General features: G+C 38.0%; 1 protein-coding gene across 1 annotated transcript in view; it reads left to right on the forward strand.

Moving 5' to 3' along the window:
• Positions 1–18,567, forward strand: part of api5 (apoptosis inhibitor 5) — a 36,487-nt gene extending 17,920 nt beyond the window's left edge. The window contains exons 7-14 of the mRNA XM_060839077.1: positions 889–993; positions 1,492–1,581; positions 1,999–2,180; positions 6,178–6,271; positions 6,460–6,516; positions 7,118–7,194; positions 7,583–7,716; positions 8,293–18,567. Coding sequence (XP_060695060.1) covers positions 889–993; positions 1,492–1,581; positions 1,999–2,180; positions 6,178–6,271; positions 6,460–6,516; positions 7,118–7,194; positions 7,583–7,716; positions 8,293–8,372 — 819 coding nt within the window. The 3' untranslated portion in view covers positions 8,373–18,567. The remainder of the gene's footprint in view (positions 1–888; positions 994–1,491; positions 1,582–1,998; positions 2,181–6,177; positions 6,272–6,459; positions 6,517–7,117; positions 7,195–7,582; positions 7,717–8,292) is intronic.
• Positions 18,568–19,505: the final 938 nt, after the last annotated feature.

The raw sequence follows: 19,505 nt of genomic DNA on the forward strand, positions 1-19,505 counted from the left end.
TGGGTGCACTCAATGTAGCATTTAAAAAAAAGATTAACTTTCACAATCTATTCTGTCCTAAAATGGATCAGATATAACTAATGCAGATTTTAATCATCTCTCAGTTAAATGATTAACATTCATCCATGTCATCCAACATTTCAGCGGTCATAGTTTATTCATGTCTTTCAAATGGACTTGAATATGTCAATTTTGAATTTTTCATACTGCTGTTGAAGAGTTCTTAAGAGTAGCAAGGATAATTTGTGAAGTGCTTAGTTAAACTATAGCCAGGTACAAGGAATGGATTTTCAAGTAGAAATTGAGCTCCTCTCAAACAAAATGGAGAGAATTTCATCATGCCAGTAGTTGGAGAATTGTAGCTAATCATCAACTTAATGTTGGCAGAGTTTCCAAATAGTGTCATAAATGGAATTAGAAACTGCAGAGCGGCAAAGTTGAGTATTGTTTATGCACCTGTGAAACCTGATCACACATTTATGGGTGGCAAATGCTTTGCCAAAGTGTATAATGCAAGCATGTGCAGCACTGAAAACAATAGCCTCTGTTATATATTTGCTTAAACTTTCTGTATGTTTTACGACTGATAAAATTGTCAAGCTTTAGAATGGACCTTGCAACTTAATTAAAGTGCATTGTATGGTAGGTGTTCTACATTAAAAACCTTTTCCATAACTCTACAAGTATATGATGCTGCTTAACTATATTGTGAAACGATTTGTAAAGTTAGAATATGTTCCATAAAATGCCTTAGATAAATATTAGCATAAACACGCTTGTTTATTCTTGACTAACTTAAAATCGTTATTTAAAAATGCAGTAAATTTAGAAAGAAGTGGTTACTTTAGCCTTGTCTTGTGCATTGTTTTATTTGTGCTTATTTTTCAGAAAAATGTCCATTCAACCAGATTTGTCACCTATTTTTGTGAACAAGTACTACCAAACCTCAGCTCTCTTACCAGCCCAGTAGAAGGCCTTGACATTCAGTTGGAGGTAAGGTGTAAACCAAATTAATTTACTCTTTCTAACCCATTATAAAGTATTTGTTAGTCATGTGTAAAGTTTCTTTGTAACTGGCTCTCTCCTTTGCATACTCACATCCCCATTCCCCAGCACATGCACTTTGAAAGATGTTTTTCCAATTGAAAAAGCATGTTCCTCTGGATCTGTGCCAATGGTTTTGCACATTCCACTGTAGTGATGGAGGCCTGCAGCCACTTGCACCCCCTGGAAGTTCCAACCCTATCCATTACCACACACCAAATCAGGCATGCGCGCACAACCCCATACTCCCTCTCTCTTCTCTTCTCATTCTCCCATCTCCCCGCCAATGTAGCTCCTCAAAATGTTGACATAATGTTGCAAATTAGATTCAAATCAAGGTCCATTACAAAATTCTCCAGAGGTTAGTATTCAAGGTTTATTGTTTAGCAGTACTTTAGTGTTTTTTTTTCAATTCTTCTGTGACAGTTCAATATTTTAATCTTGCAGGTTTTAAAGTTGCTGGGAGAAATGACACCTTTCTGTGGTGATATGGAAAAGTTAGAAAGTAACTTAAAACAGTTATTTGAAAAATTGCTGGTAAGCAACTTTTTCTGGAAGATGTAATCTTTTTTTGAAATTCAGTCACTGCAAATATTTTAGAGCCACATGTTTCTGAATCATTCTTTGCTGATCACATTATTTGTTCATTTCACAATTTTTATTCTGCATTGTATCAACATTTCATTCAGACTAAATTTTACGAGGCAGAAGAAGAAACTTCACATTTGGCTTAAGCTGATTTCTTACAAAGCAGATGGCTTTGTCAAGCACTTGCTGAAATATTTATCTGGTTTGAATTGTTTATGGTTTCAAAGGCATGGAACAAATCAACATTTTACGAACTACAGCTGCATGAAAATTGTACATATGAAGATTGTGCAGCCTCGTGTGAATACTTGTGCTCAAACACATGAGAAAGAATGTTGTGTAACTTTGAATTTTGTAAAAACCTAGGAATATATGCCATTACCCCCAGAAGAAGCAGAAAATGGTGAAAACGCAGGCAATGAGGAGCCAAAGCTACAGTTCAGCTATGTTGAATGTCTGTTATTTGGCTTTCATCAACTTGGAAAGAAGCTTCCTGATTTCCTCACAGCTAAACTCAATGCAGATCGACTGAAGGATTTCAAAATAAGGTGGGCAAATGTTATTTATGTTTATGTTATTCTACTGAAAGTTGTTCTGTGAAAATAAACCGACTTGATTATGATCATTCAATTTTGGTTGTCCAGTCATTTCAAGGTATGAGATTTAACTCAAGTTACTATTTGCAGAATTCATTTCTTTTGCCAAAAGTTGTAATGGTGCATAGTTCACATGCTAGGTAGCTCAGACTTAATTACTGGTGCTTCAGAACTGCATTTGATAATATAAAGAGGCTAGAAATCTGGGATTGTTCTCCTTAAAGTAGACATGAGTAAGAAATTTGATAGTTCCTCAAAACCATGGAGCTTAATTAATTAAATAAGAAACTGTTTCCATTGTCAGATTGACCAGTAGCAATAGGACACAAACTTAAGTTATTTAAAGGAACTTAAAGCAACATTAGGAATTATTTTGACGTATATAAAGTTGTTGGTGATCTGGAATGCTCTGGCCAATTAAGGTGGTAGAAGCAGTTTCAAATGTAGCTTTCAAAAATAAATGAAAGGGGGAGGCTTGCAGGGCAATTGAGAAAGAGTAAGTGGGACCACTTCAATAACTTGATCAAGGAATTGGCATAGGTCCATTAGGCTGAATGATTTCTTCTGCTGTACCATTATATGATTGTATATGCATATCACTGGCATAGAAAAATAGGTAAGATCATTAGTAGGCTATTTGACCCTTTTGAGCCTGCACTGACACTCAGTATGAATATGAATAATCTTTGAGCTCAATACTCCAATCCTGCCCTCCCACATCCTGTGATCCCGTTAGCCTCACAGCACCAGGGTCCCTGATTCGATTTCAGCCTCGGGTGATTGTCTGTGTGGAATTTGCGCATTCTCCCCATGTCTGCGTGGGTTTCCTCTGGGTGCTCTGGTTTCCTCCCACAATCCAAAGATGAGCAGGTCAAGTGAATTGGTCATGTTAAATTGCCCATTAGTGTTAGTGTTAGGAGGGAAATGGTTCTGGGTGGGTTACTCTTCGGAGGGTCGGTGTGGACTGGTTGGGCCGAAGGGCCTGTTTCCACACTGTAAGGAGTCTAACCTGATCTAAAAGTTATATCTGCTACCTCCTTAAAAGTGTACAATGTTTTGGCCTCACCCACTTCACGTCAATTCCACAGAATCTCCGTTCTCTGGGTCAAGAAACCCTCCTCATCTCATTCATAAAAAGTTTACCCCTTATTCTTAAATTGTCCCCAGACTGAACTCCCCCAATATCAAGAACCTTCTTCCTGCAGCTAACCTGCCCAATCCTATTAGAATTTTGTATATTTTTGAGAGATTTCTCCCCTCATTCTTCTAAACACCAATGAATATAACCCTAACAAACTTGTATATTAATCCTGCCATTCCAGGAATCAATTTGGTAAACTTTCACAACACTACCTTTATAACAAGTACATCCTTCTTTCGATAGGAGACCAAAACTGTGTACATGTTCTAGGTGTGACCTCACCAGTGCCCTGTATAATTGCAGCATGACATTCTTGTTACTCTAATCATCTAGCTATGTAGGATCAACCTAAAGTTTGCCTGCTTTAATGCCAGCTGCACCTGCATGCTTACTTTCAGCTACTCCCTATTTCTAATGGAGTGGATAATCTCTCATCATCAACATGATGCAGTATTACCTTACTCACTGAACCTGTCTAAATCACACTGCAACGTTTCTACATCCTCCTTATAGCTCATCCTTCAACCATTTTCCATCTGCAAATTGAGATATTAAAAATGTTTCTTCACCTAATCATTAACATATATTGTGAATTGCTGGGGTCCTAGCACCGATCCTAGTACCCCTCTGGTCACTGTCTGCCATTTAGAAACAGACCCACTTATTCTTACTCTTTGTTTCCTGTCTGCTAACCAATTTTTTATCCATCTCAATACACTACCCGCAGTTACGAGCACTTTAATTTTATACATCAATTTTTTATTTGGGACTTTGTCAGGAGTCTTCTAGAAGTCCAAATAAACCACAAACATTGGCTCCTTCAGTCAACTCTTCACGCTACATCCTCTAATCCTAATAGATTTATCAAGCATCATTTCTATTTTATAAATCCATGTTGACTGTTTGATGCTACCCATGTTTTCTCAATGCACTGCTATAAATTTCTGAATTTTCTGCAGTGGTCACCAATGCATCTGCTATTTCTAGGATCACATCCTTAACTATTCTGGGACGTGGATTGTCAGGTTCTGTAGATTTTCACCTTCAACACAATTAATTTCTCAACACCATTTCTCTACTGATGCAGAATTGCTTCCATTTGTTTCCCTTTACTGAGCATTGTTCGCGTCATTTCTGGTTTCCTTTTTGAAGACAAGTGAAGTATGAGTTTACTTTGGGGAAAGTAAAGACTGCACATGCTGGAGATCAGAGCCAAAAAATGTGGTGCTGGAAAAGCACAGCCAGTCAGGCAGCATCCGAGGAGCAGGAGAGTCAATGTTTCAAGCATAAGTTCACCATCCTGGTGAAGAGCTTATGCTCAAAATGTTGACCCTCCTGCTCCTCAGATATTGCCTGACCGGCTGTGCTTTTACAGCACCACACTCTGAGTTTGGTTTGTCCGTCATTTCTTTGTTCCCTATTATAAATTCCCCCATTTCTGACCAGGGATCTACATTAATTTTCACCAAACGTTTTCTCGTTGCATACCCTTAAGAACCAACTGTAAAAGTTTCTATGTTCCATGCAAGATTACTCTCATACTCCATATTCCCCCTCCTTGATCAATCCTTGGTACTCCTTTGCTGACTCTTAACTGATCCTAATCTTAATGTATGTCTCTTCATATCACTAACCTCGTAAGCCGTGATTTGGCCGCTGTTCTTTTTGCATTCTGGTGTGTTATGGACTAGGCCAGACTACTCAAAACATTCTTAAGCTAAGACTTAAGCCTAGACTAAGTTGACTACGAGATTTTAAAACAGACAAGAAATGTATTCACAAAATTATGCAATGAAACACAAAGAACTGAATAAAGAACCCCTACAGAACTCAAGCTACCCAGCTAGACTTAATTATGCTGTTCTGATTACACTCCACAGTCCCAATAAGCAAACTCCCTTTAAAAATCAATATAAATGGAACACATGCTACAGGTTGAAATTGAAGGGCAGAAAAGAGAGAGTTTCCAACAGCTCCCTGCTGAACTTCCCAGTTCAAGACTGAACTAAAACTGCTCAGCTCAGCTAGCTAAAGAGCTGACCACTCCCCTCTCTTTATAGGTCACTTCTAAAGCGTGACCACTTTGGCCTAAAGTCTCCTCTGATTACATATAAACAAAAGGCCTCTCAAAATCCTTTTCATCTTTGTACCAAATCAGACTGATTGGAGTCCGGCCCGGTTTATTGCCCCTCTGAAAACATTCAAGGATAGTCGTCTTGAGCCAAGGAACAGCTTTTAGAAAAAAAGGGACTAGCTTTGTGACAGGTGCCAGACAGGATTGCACAATTTTTGTAGTTTACCTATTTGCTGTTTGAATATTTGTTATTCCTTTCTCTAACATTTCCCAACCTATTATGGCCATTGTAGTTTCCCCTATTCAGATTCAGGAGGGTTTTCTCCATCTTGATGAAAACTTCTGTCAAGCTATGTTTGCTCATCCCCAAGCTTGCTCTCACAACGACATTGCCAATTATTCCTTTCTCATGGCTTAATACCAAGCCTCAGGTGGCCTGTTCTCTCATTGATTCCTCAACATGCTTCAGTTTAGATTTGTGACAATGATACTCTGTGTTCCTTCAATCAAGTCGCCTCTCTTCTGAACTCCAGTAGAAAGAAGTTCAATTTGCTCAACTTTTCCTCTCAAAAAAAACTACTCATATGCCTCTTCTGCACGTTGTTGTGTTGTTGCAGACCTCAGTGATCATAATGGCCACAATGTTGAATTTGAACTTTAATCTTGGAACTTAAAGAACAGTGTGGAATATATTGCAGTCCCCTCTGATTTTAATTGTATACTTTTATGTTCAGATTACAGTATTTTGCAAGAGGTTTACAAGTTTATATCCGACAACTACGTCTTGCTTTACAAGGAAAAACAGGTGAAGCTTTAAAAACAGAAGAGGTATGTATTCTAGCCAGTTGTTATCTTTCAAATTTAAATAAGGTGACTTAGGAGAAACTTAGATACCTCTGGTAACTACATTGTATTAAGTTGTTTCTTAGAGCAGAATTGTGCAGTTTGTAGCCATGTGTTTTGGAATATATCTCCAACAAAATGTATCTTTCATAAAGTGTTGTTCTTTCCAACAGAACAAAATCAAAGTTGTTGCATTGAAGATAACCAATAACATTAATGTTCTCATCAAGGTAATCATTTTTATAATACTGATTTCAGAAAAGGGCGGCTTTGTGTTATTTTGGGATTTTGTGCAGCTAAACATTGATTTTTGTTCCGGTCAAAGCTTGGCACGCAGTCTAAAATGCTGTCATAACAGCATTTTTGTAAAGGGGGTTGATGTTTTAAAAACAACTTGCAAAGAGAAGCTGAAGTATTGCACTGCCATGTGCACATACTTGCCTTGTTTGGATGGAAATCTTTAAATGCTGTTATTTAATGCCTTGTCAATTTGTGCAGTTAGGCAAATAGATTGAATTATGACTTCCTTTCTGGATGGCATGGATGAATTCTGTAAACTGACCTGATCGGATAGCTCATTTGGCTGAATGGAATGCAGTGCATACTACTGCCAACAGTGCGGGTTCAGTTCCCACACTGACTGAGGTTATCACGAGCATTCTGCCTTCTCATCCTTGCCCCTAGCCTGAGGCATGGTGACCCTGCGGTTAAACTCACCACTAGTCCTGTCTTTCTAATAAGAGCACAGCCTTATGATCCTCTGTGACTATGGTGACTTTATCTTACTGATCTGAAAAGGCATTGAGTAATTTGCACATTTCTTTTGGTTAGGATCTGTTCCACAACCCTCCCTCTTATAAAAGCACAGTCACCCTTTCTTGGAAGCCTGTACAGAAGGCTGAAGTAGGGTAAGATTATCCTTGTATCTCCTGTCATGGTATGCTGTTTTTTAACTGTAAGAAATTGCACTTAAACTATGTTCACTTTGAACTGTGTCACTCTATGGACATGTGTTTTTATACAAAAGCTCTGGAATAAAACTTGTATTTACTTTGAGTGTTTTAAGATTAAGATCGCAGTTGTTGGTTTGTCTACCTTTATTCGTTTTCTTTCAATTGCACAATATGAGTTGACAAAGAGGAACTTCCCAAGGGCTTTAGATAGGCAAGGATAAAAGACCAATGGCCACAATACTAAAATACTTAATTTCTGCATTGTCAGAATGCTGCTTCTCAGAATTGAGTAATTTTACTTAAAAGGAATGTCAAGGATAAATCATGTGTTTCATGTTAATAGGCAAAAACGAATGGCTGAGGAAAACACTTCATCCCCTCCGAAGAAACAATCCCCAGCACAAAAACGGGATACCAGACAGATTTACAATCCACCCAGTGGCAAATACAGCAGTAATCTTGGTAATTTCTCCTATGGTAAGCTGTGTAAATCCAGTTGTAGATCTAGCAATTTAGTTTATCTATAATGATGTAACAACTTGAATAGCATCATTGGTGGAATGACAATTTATCTGTAAGCTACTAAGTGACTAGATTTCTCTTCTCAGTGGTGCTGTTGTGGAGAAAATGACACGTACAAAATTCTTAAAAGTTCTGGCAATGCGCACCCTGTATTTGATAGCTGGGCCAGAGCAGCATTGATTGAATTTGGATCTAGTTGGCTGTCTTCATTTAGCTTATTTTTTCAATAGAGAGAGTAAATAACTAGGAAAGCAATTCATACCTTTGGAGGAAGAAGAGGCCAGAAGTAATACAATATTGTTCTTCTGAAGTTTTTTTTACCTCGGCTAGTTAATTTGGAAAAGGAATACCTTGTTAGGATAAAAGGTCAGCATTTAAATTAAGTGTCAAATTTTGTGTAAACTGTATGCTCATGTGACAAGTAGACGCTTGTGTAATTCAGTATAATTTTCATACCTTAACAATGTTATTCAAGTTGCAATTAGATAAGAAAGCTCATCAAGCACACTTTTTTTCCTTTTTCTCTAATAGAACAGCGAGGAGGTTTCCGTGGAGGTAGAGGACGAGGCTGGGGTGGACGAGGAAATCGTAGCAGGGGACGTCTCTATTAGAACGAAAGGCTCCTTCACCATTGTCCATTGTGCAGTAGTTACTGTGTATTATAATCTTGGGATTGCTACACAGCACCTATAAGAACAGCTAGTAGCCTTCAAAGGAGAATTCTGTATTTAAGAAAACCTAATTCCTAGAAGATACCTTTGTACATTTCGATCTATGTTTATATGTGGGAATGTGAAACTGTTTTTCCAAGCCCACACGATTGTTCTGAAATGTGCTTTTAATTTCTTTTTCTTTGTTTTATACTGCAGTTCTGACATTTATAATAATTGTAGGCTGGAAGGAATTTTCAAAACATAAAGCACAGCAACAATTGACATTCCAAAATCCATCTTGGCAAAAGCAGTAGGATAATTTGAAATATGGTAGGAAATTTATGAGTAACTCTCGTTATGCTACATGTTCTCCAACTGGCAGTTTCCCACTATGTGATATAAAATCTGCATTTGCAGCAATATTTGAAATAGTCCTTTTGTGATCTCTGGCCAGTATGGGAAATTTCAAGCCGTTCTGAATTCCCAGTGCCATTGTTTTATTTCCAAATAAATATTTGCCGCTAGACAAAGTAGCATCATGGTAACAGTTCATGAGAAGACTCTTGCAGCACTAGCATTTCCAAACTTTGGATTTCATGCTCCTCACGTTGAAATACCTAACCTTTTAATTCCCTACAATAGAATCCTACTCTGATAGTAGATTAGCAGTGGTTTTCAAAGGCTGGCTAACAAATGATAGGAACTTCGAAATTTTTTTTTCCCCAGTTTCTCTCTCTCTGGATTATGTTTTGCCTTTTCGCAGTAGTTCACTGCTTCCTGATTGAAATTGGTGAATTTAATTTGTGTTGAAACTATGGTTAGAAGCACACTTGTATAGCGGTATATTCATATCCAGCGTGCTCCTCCATTGGGGCTGGGTCAGGAGTTGTTCTTCTGAATCTAGGCAGATGCAACCCAAACTCAGTTCAGTATGTATCCTTCGGCAAATGAATGGCACTATCCCTGTTGATGAACATAAGACTCCATGCTGTGATAAAACTACTTAGTGCTGTGCAGTATTTACATAACCTGTTGCATTTTTATGATCTGTGTGGATTAATTGTTGAGTGCTATAGTACTGAAGTACTGTATTCAAAAAGTACCTGTAGTTTTAAAAAAAGAATGATTTGCTTGATTCCAAAGCTTTGTCTGCATTTGTGCTTTGATCCCAACTTCATTGCCGAGCTGCGTGGCCGATAATCTTTTGACAGCAATATTACTTTATTGTGCGTTTGCATCGTCATGAGGTAAGTTTGCTAATCTATTCTTGTCCATTCTTCAGTTTTTATCCCTCTGTCCCAGTAAACTGACAACTAACAACTTTCTTACACTAATTTTTTTTTCTGATCATTATATGTATATATTTTAAAATGAGAACGAAAACCATTGCATTATTAAGCTGAACACCATATCTATATAACAGAATCATATATGGTTTGATTGTGGTTTTGAGCAAACCTACGTAATCAGCAGGTTAACCCTTTCTAATCAATTTTCACTAGCTTTCAAATGCTTCAAGAGATGATACACTATCACACATCAGGTCTGGTTGTGGGAATTAATGTCCAGCATGCTTACACAACACATTACATTATGGTTCTAGTTATTGTTATATGGATGCTACAGTCACCAGCATGACTGTGAATAAACTGCAAGTTGTGAGACGTTATTGCATCATGATCTTGCAGAAAATTCACTTGCATTGGTGATCTTAGGAGTCTAGCTTTAAAAGCCCAGTTATCTCAATTGGAAAAAATAAACATTAAATCAAGGCAGTAACTTGTGAATTGGTGAAAGCTATACAAAAACTTGGCAAAGTACTTTCACTGCGCCCATGGTGGTGATGAAAGCCACTGTGGGATTGTTAATGTCAAAATTTGAACTGTGAAAAAAATCTGAATGGTGAAACAAAATGGTCTTGAATTAACATTCACATATGTATTTTGGTTCTTTAATATCAATTGTCAATGTTACAGTCGTTTCAGAATATGAGTGATACACAACTATTTAACTGCTTAACTACCTAGATTTTAAATTTATCATCGTGCAGACTTAAATAGTAGAAGCTGTATTTTGGAAGCTTGTTGGAGGTGAATGAATGCATTATGAGCAAATCTGCATGAATGATATTTTCATATTCATTTTCTAAAATCCAGGTATTGTACAGTTTCTTTGTGTGGAAGCTACCTGATACATTACCGATAAAGAAGGTATTTCAGGGAAAGATGCTTGTGAAAAAGAATACAGTGGAACCTTTTCATTTATTTAGTCTTTGATTTGGAATATAACAGTGCAAGACCTTTTAGCAGCATGTGGAAAGTTTCAATTGTCTTTCTCTTGTGCAGAAAGATTTATTTCAACATTGGGTTTAAATGCAAATTGAGATGTAGAAAGTAATTAATGAATTCTATCTCTACGGCTGTAGATAAAGCAGTTTGTTCAAATTTTATTGAGAAAAGATGTAATTGCATGTGACCTTTTTATAGGGATATCCATATTTAGAGAATGCAATTTGTAGAATTTTGCTAGTTTTTAAAATGTCATTGCAGCTTCTGTTTAGAAATGCAACGAAGTTGACTGTTCACTGCCTCATTTTCCTTTAGTGGAAGGAAATGTAAGCATTGCCCCATCCTTTTGGAATAAAACATTTTGTACAGTAATAGTGCACACTGTGTATTTTTTACTGTGCACCTGTAATCAATTTGTAAACTATCATGGAAGGTAAAAACTAAATTGTCAACTATCAGGTTTTCCAGAATTATGCTTAACCAATAACTATTGAAAAAGTTTAAGTATTTTTATATAGTCTGTTATGTTCGATCGTTAACTGAGGTGGTATGGGCTGAGGTTAAAAACAGGAAAGGAGAAGTCACCATGCTGGGAGTTTTCAATAGGCCTCCGAATAGTCCCAGAGATGTAGAGGAAAGGATAGCAAAGGTGATTCTCGATAGGAGTGAGAGGGGCAGGGTAGTTGTCGTGGGGGACTTCAACTAGCTAAATATTAACTGGGATCACTTCAGTGCGAGTACTATAGATGGGTCAGTTTTTGTCCAGTGTGTGCAGGAGGACTTCCTGACACAGTATGTAGACAGGTCTACAAGGGGCAAAGCCACTTTAGATTTAGTACTGGGTAACGAGCCTGGCCAGGTGTTAGATTAGGAAGTAGGTGAGCACTTTAGAGACAGCGATCACAATTCTGTCAGATTTACTTTTGTGATAGAAAGGGATAGGTGTACAGTTAGAGTTAGAGCTGGGGGAAGGGAAATTGCAATGCAATTAGAAAAGATTTAGGAAGCATAGAATGGGGAAGGAAACTGCAGGAGATGAGCACATTAAAGATGTGGAGCTTATTCAAGGAAAAGCTCCTGTGTGACCTAGATAAGTGTGTACCTGTCGGGCAGGGAGGAAGATATAGAATGCGTGAGCCATGGTTTACTAAGGAAGTGGAATCCCTGGTCAAGAAGAAGAAGAAGTCTTATGTTCGGGCAAAATGTGAAAACTCAGTTAGGGCGCTTGAGGGTTACAAGGAAGTCAGGAAAGACCTAAAAAGAGAGCTCAGAAGAGCCAGGAGGAGACATGAGAAGTGGTTGGTGGATAGGATCAGGGTTAACCCTAAGGCTTTCCATAGGTATGTCAGGAATAAAAGAATGACGAGAGTTAAATTAGGGCCAATCAAGGATAATAGTGGGAAGCTGTGTGTGGAGTCAGAGGAGATAGGGGAAGCACGGAATAAATATTTTTCTACAGTGTTCACTATAGAAAATGAAAATGTTGGCGAGGAAGATACTTGCATCTAGACCAGAAGAGGTTGAGGTTCACAAGGAAGAGGTATTAGGAATACTGCAGAAAATAGACAAGTCCCCTGGGCCGGATGGGATCTATCCTAGAATCTTCTGGGAGCAAGGGAAGAGATTGCCGTGCCTTTGGCATTGATCTTCAAATCATCATTGTTGCAGGAATAGTGCCTGAGGACTGGAGGATAGCAAATGTGGTTCCCCTGTTCAAAAAGGGTAGTAGAGACAACCCTAGTAATTACAAACCAGTGAGTCTCACATCAGTTGTTGGTAAAGTGTTGGAAAAGATTGTAAGAGATAGGATTTTTAACCATCTAGAAAAGAGTAATCTGATCAGGGACAGTCAGCACGGTTTTGTGAAGGGTAGGTCGTGCCTAACGAATCTTATTGACTTTTTGAACAAAGTGACCAAACAGGTAGATGGGAGTAAACTGGTTGATGTGGTGTATGTGGATTTCAGCAAGGTGTTCGATAAGGTTCCCCACAGTAGGCTATTATACAAAATGTGGAGGAATGGGATTGTGGGAGACATAGCAGTTTGGATCAGTGTTTTCTTTCAGCAAGCCAATTAGAGGGTTGTAGTTGATGGAACATGTTCATCTTGGTGTCCAGTTACTCGCGGCATACCGCAAGGGTTGGTGTTGGGTTCCACTGCTGTTCGTCATTTTTATAAATGACCTGGATGAGGGCTTAGAAGGGAGGGTTAAGTAAATTTGCGGACGGCACTAAGGTTGGTGGAGTTGTGGATAGTGACGAAGGATGTAGTAGGTTGCAGAGAGACATAGATAGGATGCAGAACTGGGCTGAGATGTGGCAAATGGAGTTTAATGTGGACAAGAGTGAGGTGATACACTTTGGACGGAGTAATTGGAATGCAAAGTACTGGGCTAATGGTAAGATTCTTGGGAGTGCAGCTGAGCAGAGAGATCTCGGTGTCCATGTACACAGGTCCCTGAAATTTGCCACCCAGATTGACGGGGTTGTGAAGGAGGCATACAGTGTTTTGGCCTTTATTAGTAGAGGGTTTGAGTTCCAAAACCAGGAGGTTATGCTTCAGCTGTACAAAGCTCTGGTACGGCCACACTTGGAGTATTGTGTACAGTTCTGGTCACCGCATTATAAGAAGGATGTGGAAGCTTTGGAAAGGGTGCAGAAGAGATTTACTAGGGTGTTGCCTGGTCTGGAAAGAATATCTTACGAGGAAAGGCTGAGGGCCTCGAGGCTGTTCTCGTTAGAGAGAAGAGGGTTGAGGTGACTTAATAGAGACATACAAGATAATCAGAGGGTGAGATAGGGTGGACAGGGAGAGCCTTTTTCCAAGTGTGGGGACGGCAAACACGAGGGGATACAACTTTAAAGTGAGGGGAGATAGGTATAAGACAGATGTCAGAGGTAGTTTCTTTACTCAGAGAGTAGTAAGGGTATGGAATGCTTTGCCTGCAACGGTAGTAGATCCGCAAAGTTTAAGTACATTTAAGTCATCATTGGACAGGCAAATGGACGTACGTAGAATGATGTAGGTGGGATGGGCTTCTGATTAGTATGACAGGGCGATGCATCATCGAGTGCCGAGGGGCCTGTACTGCGCTGTTCTATATAGATGGGTACTTTCTTTTTAAATGTACAGCAGTGTTGAGAGCAACTTTGACAGTGAGTGACTGGGTTGTGTGACCTAGCAAAATCTAGAAAATAAGTAGATGGTGCAGATCCCCAGTAAATTGCTGAATACTAAAGTATTCAATCAAAATTTAGATGTTGACCTTAAATGAAAGGCAAAATAGGATGCTCATTTGCATTCAAGCAGTAGGAATTCTAATTGTGTACATTATACTTGGGAACATTTCTAATTGTGAGGATGTGTGGAAAGGTGTGTTGTCAAAAGGTGGCCTATTTGGATCTGTATCAGAAAATTGAAAACAGCTTGTTATTTGCTGATTCCTATATGTTTTGTCACCTTGCATTAAATGTCTTCCTTTGCCCCCAAAACACAATTACTTCTCCTAATTTGGAAAGATCTTGGTCTGACAAATCATGCAATAAGTAGTGCTATAAGGAAATTTAGTACTGTAAATCACTTGAAACAAAAGAGAACATTGCAATGTTTGTCCTGTGAGCTAGTATCTGACTGCCTGTAATGTGCACGCTATCTTCAGCTACTTAGTAATTCTAACATTTGAATGAATTAATGATTCATTGTCACATGTATGAATTATCAAAGTACGTGGTAATTGTGGATTCATTAAGTTTTCATCTAAATTCTGCGATTGCAAAGTTCATTCTAATGTTGACCTTTTATCTTTACCTTTACATGTAAGTGCTCACTGGAATTTCATAATACGCAAATTTGACTTAAGAGCAAGACTAGGCCACTTGGCCCTCCATTCCACCATGCAATACGATCATTGCTGACCTGATAACTGCATTTTCCTGCTTACACCCAAATGAGTTTTCACCCCTTGCTTACCAAGTATTTATCTATCGCTGCCTGAAAAATATTCGCAAACTTTGATTCCTCCACCTCTTAAGATAGAGGTACCAAAGTCTCTCAACCCTCTTGTCATCCTCAAGTTAAATGACTAATCCCTTATTTTTGAACAGTGACATCTATGTCTAGATTGTCCAACAAAAGTAAATGTATGAAAAAAATGCAGGAATCATATGAAGGGAATTGAACATTTTTTCAGATGAAATATAAATGGATTAAAGCAGCATGTAAGCTCTAGTGCCTTGCTGTAATACTTCAATGTGGTTTCAACAGCTTCATGAAAATACTAAAATATCAAGTACATTTAGATGTAGTGTATGTGCTGTGTACATTTTTTGCCGTCCACAATTTGATGTCAAACCTGGTCATTTACATAGTTAATTTTTTATTTTAAGTATGAAATTTAGGTCTAACGAAAGTAGAATTTCTTTTGGGAAGGATTTTTAAAAGCTTAATTCCAATCATACCAATTTAACCATATTGCTTTCCTACACTGCCTTGTACTAAACTTGTTCTGTACTCTGTCCTGAGTATCATTGAGTGGATGACAAGAGGGACACAGATTGGTCATTCAATATGGACTGCATTTTTATTGTGAGGCTTTTTCCTTCATCTAGCCTGGGTTAGTAAGTGATCCTCCATGGATTTCTGGAAAGATCAATATATCCCACCCTGATAGTGATAGAATATTAGTGTAGTAACTTGTTCCAAAAAGATTAGGATGTGTGGGTGCATGTCATTTTTCACAAAGTTGAGTTCCTAGTGCCTGAAACGAAGAGCAAGTTGTTTCTGGATTAGAAGAGGCAGTTACCAAGAAGATTTATGGAAAAAATTGAGTGTCATAATCAGCTGTGATAACCAGAGCATCATATTCAAAATATAATTGAATCGGGAAACTATGGTCTTATTTTCTATGATTCGGGTTTGTTGTGCCTGCTTAGTTCACAGTTCTCTTTATTATTTTCTGCTGTACATTGGTTGGATACGTTGACTGTAAATATACCAGTGTCTCTTCTATTGGCTATTTCAACACAATTCACAAACTAATAAGTATTTCCCAGTTCTTCCTTTCCTGTATAGTTTAACGTTTTTAAATCTTCTACATGCTTGCATTAAATGTCAAATAATTTTTCTACCTAGTTAACACTGTATTTAAATCAGTAAATTCTGACTGCCTCCTTTTGATTTCAGTTCCCTTTGTAGCTTTGTTTCTTCTGAAAATGTTTCCAATTTACGTTTGAGTTCCTAAATCCAATTGTGTAAATTAGAAAAGTTAGTCGTAGCCCAGCTTAATCTTTCACCCATTTCTTCCCCATTCCCCCCACCCCTAACACATGTACACGCGCACACAAGTTCAGTGTCACTTGCTAAAACAAGTACCTTACCTGAATCCTGACAATTTATGGCTGGTCAAATAGACTTTCATGTAAAATGTCAGACATCTTTTGGAAATAGAGGTATGGTGCATTTTAGTGAATCCTGGATTTTTCTTAAAGATATCAAGGAAGTTGTTCAGGCAGAAGTTCTGATTCTCCACCCATGTTGATTATTGTTTTACGGAATTGCCCAGCTAATTTTCAGTCTTGAGAAAGTGAGGACTGCAGATGCTGGAAAGTCAGAGTTGAAAAGGGTAATGCTGGAAAAGCACAACAGGTCAGGCAGCATCTGAGGAGCAGGAGAGTAGACGTTTCCGGCATGAGCCCTTCGTTATGATGTGGAGGGGGAGGGGCATGAGAGATAAATGGAGGATGTGGGGATGGGGCTGGAGGAAAGGTAGGTAAGGAGGTGATAGGTAGATGCAGATGGGGGCTAATTGTGATAGTTCGGTGGGGAGGGTGGAGCGGGCTATGGGAAGGAAGATGGACGGATAGGACATGCCAAGACATGCCGAGTTGAAGGGTTGGATCTGGGAGGAGAGATTTGGGAACTAATGAAATCGTTGTTGATGCCGTGTGCTTGAAGGGTCCCAAGGTGAAAGATAAGGTGTTCCTCCAGTCTTGCATAACTGAAGTAGTTACCTGTGTTTGTCACCTTGTTTTGAGTATGACTCTTTTCCAGTCTACTGACACCTCTTCAACATCTAGTGAGTCTAATTTATCAATATCTCCAAAATCTCCACATTTACTCTTAGATGTCATTGATCCTGGATGCTGTCAATGGAGATGTACTGTATTTGAAGGACTTCTGATTCTATACCTGCATTTTCTAAATATCAGAATCTTTGTTTTTGCTGGGATTATTTGTGTGCAATATTGATAACGTATTACCGAGTGGAATTATTGAAGAAAATGATCACTCGCTATGCTTAATACTTGTGTTCATTCTTTTACAGCCTGTCAACATACCCTATGGTTCTTACATATTTCCTGATTATACGTTTGCTAACATTCTGAAAGGGTTGTCTTTAGTTACATTTTGGGTCTGAAGTTATTTCTTTTCTAGGGATCCCTTTGTCTTCCGATCATCCTTTTCATGTGTTTGATACTAATCCCAGTTAGTACCTTCCGTTTGCCTTCTGTGGGATTTTCCCGCTTTTCTCTTGATTTGTCCACTTAGTTTTATACTTGCCTGGTTTATACTTGTGAATTCCAGGCATGTCTGTCTATCCTACATGCCATGCATTGTTTCTGGAAGGTGTTCAACCCATCAACCAACTGCAGAACAGCCATACAAAACCAATTTCCCTTTAATTGGTCCTTCCAAGATGATGCACCTGACTCCTGAATGTCTCTCAAATTTCTGAATTTTAAAACTATTTTTATTACTTTGGATCATTTATGCACATACGGTCAAACTTCACACTGAAGCACTTGAGCGTTGCCTTTGCACATTCTGAACCCGCATGAACGCAGGGCAGCTGAAAAAAGTAAAATAAATGAGAATGCACCAAATAATATTTATAAATGAAAGTAGAAAGGAAACAACTACAAGGAATCCACTGAGCAAATTTTGAGGAGCCAGTCAGAAGGATCAGAATTAAGATGAAGGCCATGAGGTACGTTTACTGTGAACACGGCATAATGAAGGTGAAAATGTGCAAAACCAATCTCATCAAAAAGCCTGAGATTAAACCTAATGATGAAAGTACAAAATGTCTTCTGTAACTTTTTTGTACAGAGGATGGTACGCGTATGGAATGAGCTGCCAGCAAAAGTGGTTGGGGCCAGTACATTAACAACATTTAAAAGGCATTTGGGCAAATACATGGATAGGAAAGGTTTAGAAGGATACAGGGTTCTCATGAATGGACATTTTGGTCAGCATGGGCCAGTTTGGGCCAAAGGGACTGGGTCAGTGCTATAGGACTCTATGACTATCTGTGAATAGATAGTAAAAGTGAGATGTTTTGACTGTGTGGGTTATACTCAACCTAATGGGGTGAATCATTACTTTGCAAGTATAAAATGGTTGACTGCAAGTCTGTAATGGAAATAACTACAGGAAAGACACAACAGGCAACTAAACTCTCATCTGTTTTGCACCAATGCAAAGTATCGGCCCCTTTTGATAAACCAACCCAAGTTAACCAGTTACTCAAAGGACTAGCAATTGTTGCAAATTAATTGCATGAAGTATATTCAGGAAATCAATAAAGATGTATTTATTTTTAACAATTAATTTGTACAAAACTTTTAGCTTTAATATTGCAGAAGTTCATTCGACTGAGCCATATGGGAATATGACATCAAAAGATGTAATTATCTAGAATTTGCTGTGTCTTGGATAAAAAGTTTTTTTTTGGTTTTTGCAGTTTAAAACCTATAGTAAGTAAACTGTTCTATTCTGTAGGAATTACAAACAGAACATAAAAAGCTATTACCATGTTGCATAGTTTCATATTGTGTGGAGTTTAATCTATGCAATGTGTGATGAATTATCGATGTACAAAAATAAACTATCAATTATATCTTTAATATATTAACCATTTGTCTGCACACACTTCCTGTCTGCAAAATGTTATTTGTCAACTTCTGGCATTATAATTTTCCCAAGTCCACATTTCGTGTAGAAACTGCCATGCAAATTAGTTTCACTGTACTTGTCATTCTGACAATAGTGCTAACGTATTACCAGAGTTTTGCATCACCACTTTTAATGCAGAAAAGTTTAAAAGTTCAAATTGCAATTAATTTTTAAACTAATCAGTACAGAATCAAATTTTATGCAGTAATAAAATGACTGACAAAATGGGAACTGAATTATATACAAATGTGTCATCCGCTTAACACTTCACCAGAAAACAATTTGTTTTTTGATGCCTGTACAAAGCACATCTGAGGCTAATGATTGCTGAAATGTAATTGTTCTGATCAAGTTGGTATATAGGTTGGAAGTTATTCATAAGACTTTGAGTAATTAACGTGTCTTTTCAATTCATGGTATCATGTTATTTTTTGATCAACTTGAACTTTAATTTCCTGGCCACATTACTTGTGCTGTTAAAAGGTTCTACAGATGCATTTATACTTCACCTTCTCACCGTACTCTGGAACTGCAAGTGAAACAGCAGAGGATTTCATGTCAGAAGCAAAAGTCCTTTTACACTCTTAAATGCTGTCAGACTTGGGATGCCTCTGAAACGTTGCTTAATATGCAGCATTAATGTAATGACAATGTCAAGAATTTAGCTTTTTTTGTGAAGTACTTCCTATATAATGGTTAAAATTAAGTCTTGTCTCACGTGCAAGCCCAGTATAATGAACACTTTTCAGGGCTACAAAAAGTATTGGTCTCAACTGCTCTCTACTCTTTCCAGTGATAGCTCAGTCCAATTTACTCTGAGTAATGTTGACATTTTTATAACAGTGCGAA

The sequence above is a fragment of the Hemiscyllium ocellatum genome, chromosome 18 (genome assembly GCF_020745735.1).
Source record: "Hemiscyllium ocellatum isolate sHemOce1 chromosome 18, sHemOce1.pat.X.cur, whole genome shotgun sequence".
Taxonomy (NCBI): domain Eukaryota; kingdom Metazoa; phylum Chordata; class Chondrichthyes; order Orectolobiformes; family Hemiscylliidae; genus Hemiscyllium; species Hemiscyllium ocellatum.